The sequence below is a fragment of the Saccopteryx leptura genome, chromosome 1, assembly GCF_036850995.1.
Source record: "Saccopteryx leptura isolate mSacLep1 chromosome 1, mSacLep1_pri_phased_curated, whole genome shotgun sequence".
In the NCBI taxonomy this organism is placed as follows: domain Eukaryota; kingdom Metazoa; phylum Chordata; class Mammalia; order Chiroptera; family Emballonuridae; genus Saccopteryx; species Saccopteryx leptura.
In genome coordinates this window covers 381,271,389-381,290,882 of record NC_089503.1, presented here as the reverse complement: position 1 = coordinate 381,290,882, position 19,494 = coordinate 381,271,389, and the positions used below count along the sequence as shown (strand labels likewise).

At 42.9% G+C, this 19,494-nt stretch overlaps 1 protein-coding gene across 1 annotated transcript in view; it reads left to right on the top strand.

Annotated features, from left to right (window-relative positions):
• DNAH8 (dynein axonemal heavy chain 8) overlaps window positions 1-19,494 on the top strand; it is a 313,181-nt gene that overhangs the window by 73,377 nt on the left and 220,310 nt on the right. Inside the window, exons 27-29 of the mRNA XM_066361430.1 lie at window positions 2,619-2,732; window positions 4,005-4,067; window positions 9,754-9,854. Of these exons, the coding sequence (XP_066217527.1) occupies window positions 2,619-2,732; window positions 4,005-4,067; window positions 9,754-9,854 (278 nt within the window). The remainder of the gene's footprint in view (window positions 1-2,618; window positions 2,733-4,004; window positions 4,068-9,753; window positions 9,855-19,494) is intronic.

Here is a 19,494-nt window from a genome sequence, read left to right as displayed (position 1 = left end):
GAATAATGTTGCTATGAACATGGATGTATGTATCTCTTTGAGACTCTGCTTTCAGTTCTTTGGATATCTACCCAGGAATAGAATTGAGGATCATATAGCAGTTCTATTTTTAATTTTTTAAGGACTGCCATACTGTTTTCCATAGCCGCCGCCCCATTTCACATCCCTGCCAACAGGGCACAGGGCTCCCGTTTCTCCCCATCCTTGCCACACCTGCCATCTTCTGTTTCCTTGGCAGTAAGCATCCTAGTGAGTGAGGTGGTCTCTAGTTGTGGTTTTGATTTGTATTTCTCTAATGATACACAATGTTGAGCGTCTATTCATATACTTATTGACCATTTGTGTATCACCTTTGGAGGAGAAATGTCTATTAAAGTTCTTTGCCTATTTTTTAATTGGGTTGTTTGTTTCTTTGTCATTGAGTGGTAGGAGTTTTTTATACAATGAATTCTGGATGTTAACTTCTTCTCAGCTGCATGACTTGCGATTATTTTCTCCCATTCTGTAGGTTGCCTGTTTACTCTGTTGATTATGTTTTTATAGTCCTTTTTATTTCTGTAAGGTAGGTGGTGATATCCCAACTCTCATTCCTAATTTTAGTAATTCGAGTCTTTTCTCCTTTAGTCTTGGTTAGTCTAGGTAAAGGTCTATCACTTTTGTTGATATTTTCAAAGACAAAACTTGAGATTTATTGATTTTCTCTATTGTGTTTCTATTCTCTATATCATTTATTTGTGCTCTTTATTATTATTTTTTCCTTCTGCTTGTATGGTTTTAGCTTTTTTTTCTTTGCCTAGTTTGTTAAGGTGAATGGTTAGTTACTGACTTGAGATCTTTTTTTTTAATGTATGCATTTGTAGGTATATATTTCTCGCTAAGCATTTTTGAAGTAAGTAAATATTTACACACTACAGATTAAAAATGAACTCCAAGGGAGGGTCCAGAGCCTTTAATTATACCAAAAATGTTTATTGACTATAAACTAAACTAACTGGCTTAAAATTTCTTGTTTACGGGAAGATCTGTCACTGAGATTGAAGCAAGGCAGAGTGGCGAGGATGCAGAGCTGAAATTGGGGTCGTGACTTGTGATGCCATCTCTGCCTTCAGCCAGCTGGGGGATCAGGCGCAAGTTAATAACCTTTATTGTTCGATTTCTTCAAGTGATCATGTAGGAGTATTTTAGGATTTTTTTATATATATGTTTATGAGGCTCTCTTGAGGCAATAATATATATAAAATATTTTTTATACGCATGTTTATTTCAGTTTATGTTAGATACTGACTAATTGCTTATTTTGAAAAGATGCTGGTTAGTCAGGAGAGTGACTCTTAGGAAGGAAATGGGGACTACTCCATGGAGATTTGGTGAAGTCCGACTTTCTCCCGCCCAGTGGGAAACACTCACGTGAATTGTTCTTCTGTCTCGGGAACTGTTAGCGTTAAGCCCACTGACCCATCCTTTCGTAGAGACAGACCGTTCCACATGGCAATCCCGGTGAGCCTGAGGGAGTCCAGTATATGTTCCAGCCAAGACAGGTGCTATTTTTGAGAGTGGGCGAGAGCAGGGGTCTTGGAGCCCCGTTGCCAGATTTCAAACCTTGATGTTGCGTTGTGCTGGTGCTGGGGCCTTGGAGAAATTACTTAGTCCCTCTGTGCCTCAGTTTTCTCATCTGTAAGATGGGTATACTATTAGCATTTACCCACACAGGGTTGTTGTAAGGATTACCTGCGATAGCCTGTCAAGAGCCTGGCCAATAAGGCGTGTATTAAGTGGCATTGTGATGGAAGGGTTTAGCAGACACTTTAAAGCAGGGGTCCCCAAACTTTTTACACAGGGGGCCAGTTCACTGTCCCTCAGACCGTTGGAGGGCCAGACTATAAAAAAAACTATGAACAAATCCCTACATATACTGCACATATCTTATTTTAAAGTAAAAAAACAAAACGGGAACAAATACAATATTTAAAATAAAGAACAAGTAAATTTAAATCAACAAACTGACCAGTATTTCAATGGGAACTATGCTCTTCTCACTGACCACCAATGAAAGAGGTGCCTCTTCCAGAAGTGTAGCGGGGGCCGGATAAATGGCCTCGGGGGGCCGCATGTGGCCCGTGGGCTGTAGTTTGGGGACCCCTGCTTTAAAGACTATTGTAAAGGGCATTTGCTATGTATATATTTAACACCCAGAGTAATATCACTTTCTTTTAGGGAACAGCTTCAACCACTGCAACTGTGTGAACATACTAGGGATCGCTAATTTCAAATCTTGGCCTGGCCCGGTCAGCACGTGACCCAGACTGGGCCTAGCGAAGTAACTGTCTCTCTGGCCACAGTAATGGCCTGAGACAGATCACCCAGGAGACTTTCCTGACTGCTGTTAGAGAAGATGTCTGTGCTTCGTGGGTCATGAACTGGAGTGATTTGAATCTCCTGTTGGTACATTTAGGTTGTTTATTCCTGTGGGGTTTTTTTTTTCCTTTTTATAAACACATTGCAGAGATGTCTTTGTTCATACAAGACATCCGTGGAATAACAAACGTACTGGAAAAGAATTGTAGTTTCTGGTTAATGTGTCACTTTAACTCTCACATTGAGTGCTCTTTTTATTCCAGGTTTCTGTACAAGATGAACTAGTTCAAGTGCAGCCAGACTTTAAAAGTAATCTACTTGAGGCTGTGGAAGTTTTTCGCGAGGATGTAACGAACTTTGCGGAGGCCTATGAGACGGTAATTTAAGCGTTTGCATGCCCTGTTAACGTGTTCACGGGTACGTGTCTATGAAGGGACATGATGAACCCTGAGAACTACACAGTGATTTGTACGTTGTATGTAACAGGCTATATTTACATATTCACAGCTATCAAAGAGGGAACAGCTACTCCTTCAAGCATGTTTTACAGAGTAAGAAAGAAAATTTTACACTAAAAGGAGCAACAACCTCCATATGGAAGGAGCCAAGGATCTAGTTTTGCCCTTTCTCAGGGCCAGAATTCTCATAGTTGAAAATGTAATACAGTTGTTGAAGTACTGTAGACACTCTAATTAATACCAGGGTATTACATGACTGATTTTCTTTTTTCACAAACTTTTAGAGAACCAAAAGTATCACTGAAATAATAAATGTCACACTGGGTCAGTCCCACAAACTCTTCAACCTGCTGTAATGACTGATAGCGGTCGACCTCCCTGATGGTAAACTCAGACGTTGGACGTATTCCCCTAAAATATTCTACTTTCTTATAGTGATCATAGCGGATCTGGATTCACAGGAGGGTTAAGCCCTCAGTGCTACTTGTGTAAAGCTTTCTTTCTTACACGTACTACATTTATATCCCTTGGCCAGATTAGTCAACGTTGGACTGCCTGCTTACTCTACTGCACTGAGAATCTGGTCTATTATTTTGCTCCTACATACCATTCATTACCGTGCGGACTCCGTGGGGTCCCTTCTGCAGCTCGTTTTCTGGCTCAGGCTAACGGAGACGGCCTACTGCTCCTTCCAAGTATTCACCCACATGCATCCATTTCCACGTGGGGTTGAGGAGTCAGCGAAAAGAGTCTCAGGACTCTTGTCAGTCATTCTAACACACGACCTCAGTGCCATTACTTACGATCATAAACGAAGTGACACCCAGCAGTGGCGCGGTACAAACTTCGGAGAGGGTACAACTGTCACATTTTTTATTACCGATGTCCAAGTCCTAGAAAATGAATAGAAGTCTGAGTGATGCAAACGTTCTGAAGTTGATTATGGTCGTGGTCACACACAACACAACTGCATTACACAAAAACCACTGAATTGTACATTTGAAATGAGGGGTTGTATGCTATGTGAATTATATCTCAGTAAAACAAAAATATGTGAAAACCTCATGTACAGGGCAAATTTAGGCCATTTAAATGAAAAATAATGTTTATTTGTTTGAAAGAAAATAATCCAGCAAATTAGTAAGTACAAATGATTAGGAATTAAAATAGAGATCATATGATTTATTATAGGAAGGACCCATGGTTCCAAATATACCACCCCAGGAAGCGAGCAACAGGCTACAGATATTTCAGGTAAAACTACATTTTTGTTATTACATATTTGAAAATGTGTTATTTTTAAACACTATTTTAAGGAAAAAATTATGTTTTCCCTTATGATAGAAATGTTAGTGTTTGAAGTACATACAGATGTTAACTGTATTTTAATTGCCAAGTAATGTAATTGCCGCCTCCTCTTGCGTCCCTCCATGACCACTCCCACAGAATAACTCTCTGTCTAGCTAGAGACTGAGACCTGGAGTTTGAACTTCAGTGTACGCTTTCTTCTAGTTCCCAGCATCTCATTTGTATGTCGAGTGATAACAAGTATAATAAAATGTATCTGAGAAGATTTTCAGTGTCAGTGGTTTCTCTGTCTTCCCCCTGTATCCGTTAATTTCTTCTTTCCTATTCATCACTTTCCACTTCCCTGCTCCTGGGTCCTGTCTTGGGCCGTAGGTATAATGCTCATTGGGTCAGGCCATTTATTCTCCCTCGTTCTCTGCACTCAGAGTGCTGAGCGCATGTAGGGAAAACCACACCCTCGTTAGGATGAATGTTGGCTGGTTCGTGGATTCTGCTGGAAGCCAGGTCCTCAGAGCATCGAGCAGTCCTGGGATGTGCTCCCGTCCTCGCTCCTGTTCTCTGCAGTGGCCGGACCATGTGTTCATGTTCTCTCTTGGTCCCCTATCCTCTTGGCATTCTTAGTTATTAAAAAAATACTTATTGGAGGTTTACTGTGCGACTTGGTAGCTAGAGAGACGATTAAGAAGTAGATCTTACCTCTAAGCTGCTGAAACCTGTTGGGCAGACAGAGAGCTGGAGCAATGATCACAACACTGTGTGACATGCCCTGGTATCCAGTCATGAGAACTTGTGGTGTGGAAACTGACGTAAGGAGATCCCGACCCCAGTCGGAGCTGGTGGGGGCAAAGAGGGCTTCCCGGAAGAGGAAGAGGAGGCATCCTCGCGGCATCCTGGAGGACTAATTAGAGTTAGCCAGGAGAAGGAGGAGGGAAAACCGGTTAGGCAGAATTGAGGCCCCCAAATGAGGAGACGAGCAGAGAGTCTCAGGGAGGTGTAAGCAGCACAGTGTGGGGTGCAGTGGGCAAAGATGGTGACGAGGGGCGGGCAGACAAGGGGGCTGCGGTCACTAACGGGAAGGCCCTGCAGGCTCTTATGAGGAGCTCTTAGCTCATCCCGAGGGTGGAGGACTCTGAGCAGGGACTGAGATGGTCAGATTGGGATTTTTACAACAGTTGTGCTTTTAAAAGATCTCTGTAGCCCTAGAGCGTAGAGTGGTTCGACGGGAGCATGGTCTGGCTGATGGCAGTTGCGGTAATACAAACAAGGAATCGTAAAAACCGGGCCGGGAAGCGGCACTTGGAATAAGGACAGCTGGATGGAGCGTGCGTTTGGTAAAACCCAGCTCGCAGCCCGGGCCGCTGAAGGTGGAGCCAGCGACAGGACAAGTGTGCGAGGCGCAGTTTTTGTATTTTTTCTCTTTTTCGGACAGATGATCTTGTCTCCAAATTTACAGAAGACATATGGGGTCTCTGCTGTGAATTTCAGAGGGTGTCGCCGCACTTCCTGTCCCCGGGGGGCTCTTCACTCTCTCCCTCGTCTTTTCTTAGGTCGACCCTTTTTCTTCTTTACTTTCAACCTTCCCCTCTACTAAATCTTCTCAATCAGCCTCTTAAAAAAACTGTTTGTTTTTTTTTTTTTTTAAGTACAGTGACAATAATAATAAACACCTCTCTGTCCCGCACCTCCCTCGGGACCTCCTTTTTCTCTTTTCTTTCCCTGGCCCCGGCTTCTGCCTGCACGTCCACCCGCGTGGCCCCCACGGGCTCCCACGAGGGGCTACAGAGTGGCTGTCCCGAAATCAGTGTCTTCCTCTTTACCAGGAATGCCCACGTTGTGCAGCAAATCTAGCCACGGGCAGGCTTTCTGTAGCGTCTACCTTAGTTTTGCCACATTCTGGTGGGTATTTCTGGATATCCCTTTACCTGTGTCAGAAGTTCCTGCATATCACGTGGTAATTGGGTGTTTCACCCCAAGCAAATAAGCGGAGGAGTGGGGTCACTCATCGTGTTCTTACTGCTTTACACGTGTGTTCCGTGGGCGCTCTGGGCTGGTTCCACGCAGCCTTTTGCTCAAAAGGGTTGATCAAGCTGGAAGGAATCCGTCCAGTTGCAGGACCTCCTGAGAGAGGGAAGAGTAAGTACTTCAGGCTTTTCCTGTCGTCAGCAGCCGGGATTTCTCATGCGGTGTCTGACTTCCCAGGGTCTCCCTTGGGGTGAGTGTTTTAAAGTAGAGCGTCTGTGCGCTGATAAGGAGAGTGTCTCCTCGGGGTCATTTGGAGATCCGGGCACTGCAGCTGGTCCCTAGTGGGGTAAACGTGTGCGGAGCAGATGCGCTCACCGGTCAGAGCCCAGGGTTCCTGCCGCCTGGCTCCAGGGAGGGTGGGCCAGCCCAGCCACGCTGTGGGTGCTCACACAGTAGGGGGCACGTGCGGGCAAGGGTTTGCGTGAGTTGCAGCAGGCACAAGCCTTTCACTTACACGCGATGTCCTCAGACAAGTAGTCCAGGTCCTTGTCGTCACGCTTCTCTCCCCAGACCTATATGGTGGTCACTCTTGGACTAAACCAGCTCCTCCCAAGACCCCTGCCGGCTCTATCTCCTGGCCCCTGGGAGAGGCTCTGATCCTCTCTGCTAACTAGAGTCCTCCCGTTCGGACCCGAAGTCCCAGGGAAAGGCCGTGTCTCTGGGGGAGCCGGGACTAACACCGGCCGGCTCACCTGGTGGCTGACAGCTGGGCTGAGCGAAACCCCCCGGCAGTCGAAGCAGAATGAACAGTGAAGAGCGATGATGATGATGTTGGGCGGAGACGGCGCTGAGGGTGGGGGAGGCAGGGGAGGGCCGTGGAGTGCTGGCCGTGCTGTGCGGGGTTGAGTGCATGCGGGGCTGAGAGATAAAACAGGGTCCCCAGAGAAGGCTTCCTTGCACAGGTGATAGGTGCATAGAGACCTGGAGAAGTGAAGACAGGCCGGGCAGACACCTGGAGGGGCAGACTTCCGGGCCGGGGGAGGGCGAGGGTCGCGGCCCTGAGCACGAGCGAGCGAGCATGTGTGAGGAGGCAGGGTGTCAGCGTGACTGGGGCAAGGTGAGCAAGGGGACAGCCACAGCGATAGGGACAGACATGCAAGGAGGGGCAGACCGGGAGCCTTGCCAGCCCCTGGAAGAGCACCGGGTTTGGTTCTGAGCGAGAAGAGTGACGTGATGGCGTTTGTGTTTTCAGCAGATCGCCCTGGGTACCGTGTTGAGCGTAGATTATTGGCTGTCCTTCCAGGGGGAAGCAGGGAGACTAATGAGGAGGCTGTTGCAGTAAGCCAGGTGACAGGTGATAGTAACTTGGACCAGAGTGGTGACATTAGAGTTGATAAGTGGTAGGAGCCTGGGTATATTTTGAAGATAGACCCACTTCCTTGTCTTTGCCTCAAGAGTTACCAATTTGCTGGTCAGCAGCTAGGACTTGAATGTGTCAGCCTTGTACCAGGGGTGTGGTCACTTTATTGAAAGGACAGCTCAGGGTCCATCTCTTGCTGTCTTGTGTCTGTTCTGCTTACTAGGCTCGGGGCTGCGAACCCAGCAGGCTGTGTGCCATGCATCCAGCTGGGTGTGTGACCTGGGGTTGGATTTGCAGGCCCAACTGTCCTCCAAACAGGTGCTCCCTTCTGCCCTCCAGAGGAAGCTGTGCCAAGAGCTAGATCTGGGGACAAGGCAGGACCTCACGGGGGGCCTCAGGTCCCAGGGATGTTCTTTGATTCAGTTTTATTTACTCTGATGTTGGGCATTACTGGGCACTTGGCCGGCCTGTTGACAAAGCCGATGTTCTGGTCTGCATTTGTCTGGGACTGTGTGTGGGTCCTTTTATTGCATTTGTGTCCTGACAGGGACAAGGGGTGAGTGATTGGCACCTGCCAATTCACCACAGTAACAAGATCTTAGATGTCATTTTTTGTTGTTTATTCAGTGAGAGGAGGGGAGATAGAGAGATAGACTCCCCTCATGCACCCTGACCGGGATCCACCCTACAAGCCCACTAGGGGGTGATACTCTGCCCATCTGGGGCATTGCGACCAAGCTCTTCTTAGCGCCTGAGGCAGAGGCCAGGGAGCCATCCTCAGTGCCTGGGGCCAACTCACTCCAATTGAGCCATGGTTGTAGGAGGGGAAGAAAGAGAAAGAGAGAGAGAGAGAGAGAGAGAGAGAGAGAGAGAAGGGGGAGGGGTGGAGTAGCAGATGGGTGCTTTCCCTGTGTGCCCTGAGCAGGAATCAAACCTGGAATATCCACATGCCAAGCTGAAGCTCTACCACTGAGCTAACCAGCCAGGGCTTGACATCATTATTTTAATGCACGCTAACTTTGAAGTTTTCATCTCTCCTTTTCTAACGCTCACGTAGTCCCACTGTACTAACCACCAGGGAACAGAAGAAATGCAAACATGGCCATGCCCTTCAGGAATGACGAATTTATCAGCGCCCCTCCGGTGTCTTCATGCCTTCCCACTTGGGCTCCTGTGGTGTATGCTAATGTGTCCCGCAGAACTAGGTCCCTCCCCTGCTGAGCACTGGGAGGGCCCGTGCCAGGTGTCTGCAGGTGTATGCTAATGTGTCCCGCAGAACTAGGTCCCTCCCCTGCTGAGCACTAGGAGGGCCCGTGCCAGGTGTCTGCAGGTGTATGCTAATGTGTCCCGCAGAACTAGGTCCCTCCCCTGCTGAGCACTGGGAGGGCCCGTGCCAGGTGTCTGCAGGGCTGGGGTGTAGCATCCTCACTGAGGTGTTACTCCGTGTAAGCAGAGCACACGTATCTTGTCACAGATGGATTATTTCTCTTGGCTTTTGTGCTTTAAACACTGTTTTGTCTTGTTTTTTTTTTTTTTTTTTTTTTTAATTGAAGGTATTGGGGTGACATTGGTTAATAAAATTATACAGGTTTCATTCTAGAATACATCATCTGTATATTGTAATGTGTGTTCAGCACCCCAAGTCCTGTCTCCTTCTGTCACCATTTATCCCCTTTCACCCCCTTCTACCCCCCATCCCCCTTCCCTCTGGTAGTCACCACACTGCTGTCTGTCTAAACACTGTGAATACTTAGCATTCTAACTGTGGGAGATTCAAATTTCTGTTCAGAGGACGTGCATTAACCTTGCCAATTTAAATTGTTAGAATTATCTCAAATTGTGTTAAAATGGAATCCTTCATTCCACAGACTCCTTGCCGCTCACAGAGGGAACAGGCTTGAGTGGCTGATGCTAACGCTTCGCGCATTTAAGCCCCGAGGGAAAGGTGGCCAGTCTAAATTAGTGAGAAGGCCTGAATTCTAGATTTTTTTTTTAAATACAGCTTTAAACACTACATTTCAGACATATTTATGGGAACTTGAAATATAGGTCTTCTGGGATCACTTACTTTATTTAAAAAATAATTTTATAGAAAATATGTCCTTTCAGAATGCTTGAACGTTGATTTTCTTAAGTGCTTAATTTTTCCTCTGATAGCTTGGTGTCAGCATAAATTTGCCTCAGAAATCCTTGTTTCATACATAGTATTAAATGTACCTCAGTGCAGCTTTTATTCCGGTTATAATACCTTCTAGTTTAATGGGATCTGAATTAATTATGTTTTCCCACAATTCAAAAACCCTTTTCCAGGCCAATTTTGATGATCTATGGAGAAAGTTTGTTACATACTCATCTGGCGAACAACTTTTTGGATTGCCCGTGACTGACTATGAGGTTTTACACAAAGTCAGGTAAGTTTAGACATTTTATATGTTACATGCAAATAATTAAATACTGTCCGTTAGAAGAACTGTGTCATCATTAACTCTGTTATTAGGCAGAGATGGGCCTCCCATGGAACACTCCTAAATACTACCCCCCCCCCCCATTCTTGACTACTCCGGACCCATTGTATATGTAGCCTCCAAATTCAAAAGCAATGTTCTGGAATGGGGGAAAATACAATGCAAAAATTGTGGTTATACATGGCCAAGGTTAGCCTGCACTTTATTTATTTATTCTTTCACTACTTTTTTTTCTTTTTTCTTTTTTTTTTTTTTTTGTATTTTTCTGAAGCTGGAAATAGGGAGGCAGTCAGACAGACTCCCACATGCGCCCGACTGGGATCCACCCAGCACGCCCACCAGGGGGCGATGCTCTGCCCATCCGGGGCGTCGCTCTGTCGCGACCAGAGCCATTCTAGTGCCTGGGGCAGAGGCCAAGGAGCCATCCCCAGTGCCCGGGCCATCTTTTGCTCCAGTGGAGCCTCGGCTGCGGGAGGGGAAGAGAGAGACAGAGAGGAAGGAGAGGGGGAGGGGTGGAGAAGCAGATGGGCGCCTCTCTTATGTGCCCTGGCCGGGAATCGAACCCGGGACTCCTGCACGCCAGGCTGACGCTCTACCACTGAGCCAACTGGCCAGGGCCCTTTCACTATTTTTGAATAGTGTCAACGATGGTGCAGAAGTACTGCCATTTTGGATAACTTCTGTTTATTTAAAGGGAAAGCCACCCTCAGTTCTCAGTCTCTTCTTACTGCATGCATGTATGCTACGTGCCCTTCCTAATTGGGCAGGATTAAAATTCATGGAGCGTGAAGGCCAGAGAACTTGATTGATTTTAAGCAGTGGTTCTAGAATTTAAACAAGTATATTTTAATAGGATTTTAAATATAATTTTCCTCAAAGGCAAAATTAAAACAGTGGTATTAGCTCATTAGGATCTCAACTTTAGGGAAGATCTTTGTGTTGACTTCTTTCAAAGTCATGGCATGAAACTGTCATGGCAAAATAATAGACCTGGAATTGTCCTGAGGATAAATTAATGCTTCAGCCATTTAGGGTAGATAGATAGATGGTTTGTATTCTTTTTCTAAAGTAGTCATTCTCCATGCTTAACTCCATGACCAGTTGTGTTAGAATCGCTGAGGTCTGGTCCTTGACCCTGACTAACTAAATCAGAAGCTCTGGGACTGAGTCCTAGAAAGCTATGTTTCGTATAAACTCTCTAGGTAATACTCCATTTGAGACTCAGTGTTTTATTTGAACCTATAGTATTCTAAAAACAAATAATCATCCTTATTTTTCCATTTGGACCAATAGACTCTTTTTATTTTCATATTTTAAGTAATTTGTAAATAATTTACAGAAGTAAGAATGAACAGATGGTGAAAGGCAATTTTATTAGAAAATTTAGTAAGAACTTGCACAGTGAAAACCTAAACTTTCGCTCCACAATGTCCTGGTTTTAAGATAAATATGCATGAAATGCAGCCCGACTTTTGCATGCAGCCGGCTGCTCGCCAGCTGTCTTTGTGAACCTGGGGCGCACCGTCCTGTGGACTCTGATTCCTGATGTCAGATCCATCTCCAGTACTTCTAGCTCACCATTCCTTCCGATTGTCTTACACTTGCATTGTTCAAACTCAGACACCCATCATTTTGTTGTGGAGAAGATCATTTTCTTTGCACTATAAATTCAAAAATCGTTACTTTGAGGTTTGAATGATCAATTCAATGAATTTTTTTCATATCTGTGTCATTTATTTTCTTTGAATGCACATCTACCTTCAACATTTGTCTTCTGAAGGAATGTATCAAATAAAACGTAAACATAATAAATAATGAAACAACATTGTCACATCGTTTTGGCAGAATGATACGGTCTATATACTAGTTGCAAAAAATACTGCATGGTGAAGCCCTTGCCTCTACTGAAATATATTGTTTATTCATAAGTCACTGACTTTAATAAAATTCATCTAGATTATCGTCATCTAAGCTAGTGATTTTCAACCAGTGTGCTATCAGAGACATGCTGGTTTTAAAACATGCAATGCCTGACTCTTTTTTTAAAACATGCAAGGCACTGACCTCTTCTTCCTGGAACTGTCAGATAAAAAGGTGGCAGGAGCCAACACAACAAACAAAGCCTTCCGATGTAAATGAATCAAAATTATACCTATTTTTTTGTCAGATGGGCAAAAAATATACTTTTTTGGTGTGCCACAGAATTTTAATAATTAGTATTTGAATGACATGAGATGAAAAGGGTTGAAAATCGCTGACCTGAAGACTCAGTCTGAGATCACACTCACACAGTGCGTTTCACTGTCATTCGGGTTTGATGCTGCTTTCTGTCTCTTTTCTGTTTAATACTTAGGAAGCACCTTCCTCTGTCAATTTTCTTCTTTGCTCTTTTAGGTTGAAAATGAGAAATTCTGAGTTCTTAATTATTTTAAATGAAGACTAAATAAATAAAAAATCAAAGATTATGAAATTGGTATCGCCAGAGTTCTTTGACCTTTTGTGCAAGATGATGCAATACTTTGGGTAACAGTCAGAAACCTGATGTGATTTTTTTTTTCATTATTGCATAATCCTTCCAGGAGATTTCATTGTTCTTCTTTCTTACAATATTAGTCATTTTTAGCACAGTTGGGAATACTCAGTAATGACTCTATATTCAATAATTATTTCAATAGTGAAATAATTCCTAGGATGATAAATTAGAAAGTGTGAAACAAACAAACAGACAAAAAGTGGAAAAACAAGGTAACTAGGATTCCAGAATGTGTTTTAGATGTATAAAAGGGTTTAGTGAACCCAAATGGTGATTGGAAAATGAGTTTTAACCCATTAAAAACACAAGCAGGATGAAGACAAGATGGTGATGGAGTAGGTAGACGTACCAACTTCCACCTCCCAAAACCAAAGTGGATTACAAACTAATTTTAAGAACCATCATCTGGAAAAACCAACTTTGGACTAAACTAAGAGGACTCTTCAACCAAGGAACACTGAAGAAGCCACACTGAGACTGGTAGGAAAAGCAGAAACGCAGAGAGGGCTTCCCAGCTCCCCAGAGCGAATGGCAGCCAGGAGAGACTTGCATGGTGGGAAGTGAGTTTAGCAGAGAGGGGAGGATCTTGAGTCCCAGGAACAAAGCCCCAGCCTGCAATGCCAGAGCCTAGAAGAGGCGTATGGACAGTATTTAGCTGGAAACAAGAAAGGATACTGTTTGTGAAAAAGAGACTGACTTCTCAGACCCAGAATTCTTCTTAAAGGGACCGCGCAGAAAACCTCTCTCACAACCACCCACCTAGGGCTCTGGAGGATGGGGAGCGGGGAGAGGACCAGAGTAGCAGGAAGAGAGTATAATCTAGGAGGCACAAGGAGAAACACTTTGAGGGACAGCCACCCTAACCCCTGGCACGAGTCACTCCCCAAATCTGAAGTGAATATTTCCCCTGGAAACAGCAATACCAGCAAAGGAAAGCAGGACACCAGCCAAACAAGCTCTACCACGGTGCTCAGAGCAGAGTCACTTAGAAGGAGGGAGCTTTTGGGACTACAGTAGTGAGTCTTAGGGTCTGAGCTGCAGCGCCCCCACCCACATGGCTGAGGGTTCGCCCAAGGGCGGGCATTGGCAGCATGTGGAAGTGTGGTTCTGTCAGCAAGGGTGGAAGCCAGCTGGCCACCACTGAGGCCCAGATGTGAGCTCAGTCGTGCCTGGCTGGGGAGGAAGGGACGTGCAAAAGTGGTCAAGCCCAGCTCCAGGCCGCCTGCAATCCAGCCTGCAGGGGAAGGGCAGGAGCCCTGGAAAGGGTGGAGACCCGCCCTTGAGCAAGGGCACAGGAGCACAGCCTTGCCCCGCCCACAGCACTGAGGCTTGTGGCCTGACTTGGGAGCCGGCTCATCCCTTGGGGGTGGAACCAAAAGCCCAGAACTGGCGGAGTCTGCTACTGAGCATGGGCATGCAGTCCCACCCAGCCTGTGGAGCCAAGGCTTGCAGCTGTCCCACGAGCTGGCTCCTCCTGCAAGGGCAGGGCCAAAGCCCAGAATCAGGTGGAGACCCGCAGCTGAGCAAAGGTGCTCACCCCTGCCCTCAGGGCCAAGCATAACGCCACCCACAGGGGCAGGGTGAAGGCCAAGGCCACCAAAGCTTGTACACCTGAGCACATGATCACAGCCACTCCCATGAAGGGGAGGCAGAAACTACAGCAACAGCCCCAGTGAGCAGGCATCGGCAATGCCCATACCCGAACGCCCTAGGCAGCAACAGCAGAGGGGGTGGCAGGCCTGCAGACAGACCACACCTAGGGAACACAGAGGCCACACCCAGTGGACTCCAGTGGCCAAAATCTTCTTTTACACAGACAAAATGAGAAGGCAGAGAAATGCAACACAAATGAATCAAGAGAAATCCCCAGAAAAGGACCTGAATGAGTCAGATATAACCAAATTACCAGATGCAGAGTTTAAAATAATGATTGTTAGGATGCTCAAAGATATTAGAACAACAATAGATGGTCATTACGAACACCTAAATAAAGTGATAGCAAATATAAAAAAGGACATTGAAATAATAAAAAAGAATCAGTCAGAAATGACAAATACAATATCAGAAATGAAGAACACAATGGGAGGAATTAAAAGCAGGATAGATGAAGCTGAGAATTGAATCAGCGAGTTAGAGAACAAGATAAAGGCACAGAAGCAGAGCATAAAAAAGAAAAGAGACTCAGAAAGTCTGAGGAAACTCTAAGAGAACTCTGTGACAACATGAAGAGAAATAACATCTGCATCATAGGGTTTCCTGAAGAAGAGAAAGAACAAGGGATAGAGACTTTGTTCAAACATATAGCTGAAAACTTCCCTCAATTAAGGCAGGAAAACACCTCACAAGTTCAAGAAGCACAGAGAACTTCGTTAAAGAGAAACCCAAAGAAATCTACACCAAGACACATCATAATTAAAATACCAAAGCTAAGTGATAAAGAGAAAATATTAAAAGCTGCTAGAGAAAAAAAGACTTATCACCTACAAAGGAGCCCCCATAAGGATGACTTCTGACTTTTCAACAGAAACACTTGAGCCCAGAAGGGAATGGCAGGAAATATTCAAAGTAATGCAGAACAAGAGCCTACAACCAAGACTACTTTATCCAGCAAGGCTATTGTTTAAAATTGAAGGAGAAATAAAAAGTTTTCCAGACAAAAAAAAAAAAAAAACTCAAGGAATTCACTATGACCAAGCCTGCAAGAAATGCTAAGGGGCCTGTTGTAAACAGATCAAAGGAGAAAAAGAATATAGCAAAAGAGGGAAACAGTTTTAAAGAATAAAATGGCAATAAACAATTACATATCAATAATAACCTTAAATGTAAATGAATTAAATGATCCAATCAAAAGACATAGGGTAACTACTTGGATAAGAAAACAGGACCCATACATATGCTGTCCACAAGAGACACACCTAAAACAAAAGATGCACATAGACTGAAGATAAAAGGATAGAAAAAAATATTTCATGCAAATGGAAATAAATAAAAAGCTGGGGTAGCAATACTTATATCAGACAAAATGGACTTTCAAACAAAGAGTATAGTAAGAGATAAAGAAGGTCACTACATAATGATAAAGGGAGCAATCCAACAGGAAGATATAACCATTATAAATATCTACACACCTAATATAAGAGCATCTAGATATATAAAGCAGATTTTGATGGATTTAAAGGGTGAGATCAACAGCAATACTATAATAGTAGGGGATTGCAATACCCCACTAACATCACTAGATAGATCCTCAAGAAAGAAAATTAACAAAGAAACAGCAGATTTAAAGGACATATGAGATCAACTCGATTTAATAGATATCTTCAGAACCTTTCACCCTAAAACAGCAGATTATACATTCTTTTCAAGTGCTCATGGTACATTCTCTAGGATAGACCACATGTTAGGGCACAAAAGCAGTCTCAACAAATTTAAGAAGATTGAAATCATATCAAGCACTTTCTCTGATCACATGGTGTGAAACTAGAAATCAACCACAACAGAAAAACTGAAAAATACTCAAACACTTGGAAACTAAATAGCATGCTATTAAATAATGAATGGGTTAACAATGAGATCAAAGAAGAAATTTAAAAATTCCTAGAAACAAACGATAATGAGCATACATCAACTCAAAATTTATGGGACACAGCAAAAGCAGTCCTGAGAGGGAAGTTCATAGCATTAGAGGCATATCTCAAGAAGCTAGAAAAAGCTCAAATAAACAACTTAACCCTGCATCTAAAAGAACTAGAAAAAGAACAGCAAGTAAAGCCCAGCGGTAGTAGAAGGAAGGAAATAATAAAGATCAGAGTATAAATAAATGACATAGAGGCTAAAGAAACAATACAGAGGATCAATGAAACCAGAAGCTGGTTCTTTGAAAAGGTAAACAAGATCAATGAACCTTTAACCAGACTCACCAAGAAAAAAAGAGGGAGGACTCAAATAAATAAAATTAGAAATGAGAGTGGAGAAATAACAACAGATACAACAGAAATACAAAATATTGTAAGAAAATACTATGAAGAACTGTACCCCCCAAAACTAGACAACCTACATGAAATGGACAAATTTCTTGAAACATATAATCTTCCAAAAATTAATCTGGAAGAATCAGAAAACCTAAACAGACCAATTACAATAAATGAGATTGAAACAGCTATCAAAAAACTCCCAAAAAAGAAAAGTCCTGGGCCTGATGGCTTCACAAGTGAATTCTACCAAATATTTAAAGAAGAACTAACTCCTATCCTTCTCAAGCTATTTCAAAAAATTCAAGAGGAAGGAAGACTTCCAAGCTCCTTTTATGAGGCAAGCATAATTCTGATTCCAAAACCAGGCAAAGACAACACAAAGAAAGAAAACTATAGGCCAATATCCCTGATGAATATAGATGCTAAAATCCTCAACAAAATGTTAGCAAACCGGATCCAACAATATATGGAAAAAATCATACACCATGATCAAGTGGGATTTATTCTGGGGAGGCAAGGCTGGTACAATATTTGCAAATCAATCAATGTGATTCATCACATAAACAAAAGGAAGGAGAAAAACCACATGATAATTTCAATAGATGCAGAAAAAGCATTTGATAAAATCCAGCACCCATTCATGATCAAAACTCTCAGCAAAGTGGGAATACAGGGAACATACCTCAACATGATAAAGGCCATCTATGACAAACCCACAGCCAACATCATACTCAATGGGCAAAAATTAAAAGCAATCCCCTTAAGATCAGGAACAAGGCAGGGGTGCCCCCTTTCACCACTCTTATTCAACATAGTTCTGAAAGTCCTAGCCACAGCAATCAGACAAGAAGAAGAAATAAAAGGCATCCAAATTGCAAAAGAAGAAGTAAAACTATCATTATTTGCAGATGATATGATATTGTATATAGAAAACCCTAAAGTCTCAGTCAAAAAACTACTAGACCTGATAAATGAATTCAGCAAGGTGGCAGGAACTAACATTAATACTCAGAAATCAGAGGCATTTTCATACACTAACAATGAACTGTCAGAAAGAGAAATTAAGAAAGCAATCCCCTTTACCATTGCAACCAAAAAAATAAAGTACCTAGTAATAAATTTAACCAGGGAGATTAAAGACTTGCACTCAGAAAATGATAAAACATTGATAAAAGAAATCAGGGAAGATACAAACAAGTGGAAGCATATACTGTGCTCATGGTTAGGAAGAATAAACATCATTAAAATGTCTATATTACCCAAAGCAATTTATAAATTCAATGCAATACTGATTAAAATACCAATGACTTACCTCAAAGATATAGAACACATATTCCAAAAATTTATATGGAACCAAAAGAGAACACGAATAGCTTCAGCAATCTTGAAAAGGAAGAATAAAGTGGGAGGTATCACACTTCCGGATATCAAGTTATACTATAAGGCCATTGTACTCAAAACAGCCTGGTACTGGCATAAGAGCAGGCACATAGATCAATGGAACAGAACTGAGAACCCAGAAATAAACCCACACTTTTATGTACAACTGATATTTGACAAAGGAGGTAAGAGCATACATTGGAGTAAAGACAGCCTCTTCAACAAATGGTGTTGGGAAAATTGGACAGCTACCTGCAAAAAAATGAAACTAGACCACCAACTTACACCATTCATAAAAATAAACTCAAAATGGATAAAAGACTTAAATATAAGCCGTAAAACCATAAGCATCTTAGAAGAAAACATAGGCAGTAAGCTCTCTGACATCTCTCACAGCAATATATGTATATTTGCCGATTTATCTCCACAGGCAAGTGAAATAAAAGACAGGATAAACAAATGGGACTATATCAAACTAAAAAGCTTCTGCACAGCTAAAGACAATAAGTACAGAATAAAAAAACAAACTACACAATGGGAGAATATATTTGACAATACCTCTGATAAGGGGTTAATAACCAAAATTTATAAAGAACTTGTAAAACTGAATGCCAGGAAGACAAACAATCCAATCAAAAATGGGCGAAAGAAATGAATAGACACTTCTCCAAAGAGGACATACAGATGGCCAATAGGCATATGAAAAGATGCTCAACATCACTAATCATCAGAGAAATGCAAATTAAAAGCACAATGAGATATCACCTCACACCAGTCAGAATGGTGCTCATCAACAAAACAACACAGAATAAGTGCCGGTGAGGATGTGGAGAAAAGGGAACCCTCCTGCATTGCTGGTGGGAATGCAGACTGGTGCAGCCACTGTGGAAAACAGTATGGAGATTCCTCAAAAAATTAAAAATCGAACTGCCTTTTGACCCAGCTATACCACTTTTAGGAATATACCCCAAGAACACCATAGCACTGTTTGAAAAGAAGAAATGCACCCCCATGTTTATGGCAGCATTGTTCACAATAGCGAAGATATGGAAACAGCCCAAGTGTCTGTCAGTGGACGAGTGGATTAAAAAGCTTTGGTACATATATACTATGGAATACTACTCAGCCATAATAAATGATGACATCGGATCATTTACAACAACATGGATGGACCTTGATAACATTATACTGAGCGAAATAAGTAAATCAGAAAAAACTAAGAACTATATGATTCCATACATAGGTGGGACATAAAAATGAGACTCAGAGACATGGACAAGAGTGTGGGGGTTACGGGGTGTGGGGGAGGAGAGGGAACGTGTTGGGGGAGGGGAGGGGCACAAAGAAAACCAGTTAGAAGGTGATGGAAGACAATTGGACTTTGGGTGATAGGAATGCAGCATAATCAAATGTCAAAATAACCTAGATATGTTTTCTCTAAACATATGTACCCTGATTTATCAATGTCACCCCATTAAAATTAATAAAAAAGAAAAAGAAAAAAAGCACAAGCAAAAGTTAGCTTTGGTGCATTATCTTCTATATAAATAAAAATGTAAATGTTTGTTCAAAATTTTAAATCTCTGAAAGTTCTTCACCAATTGCTTTGAAATTTTGACACAACGTTTCATTCGAATACACGCATTTTATATACCTACAAATATGCACATGATTTTATATACCTATTATTATATAGATG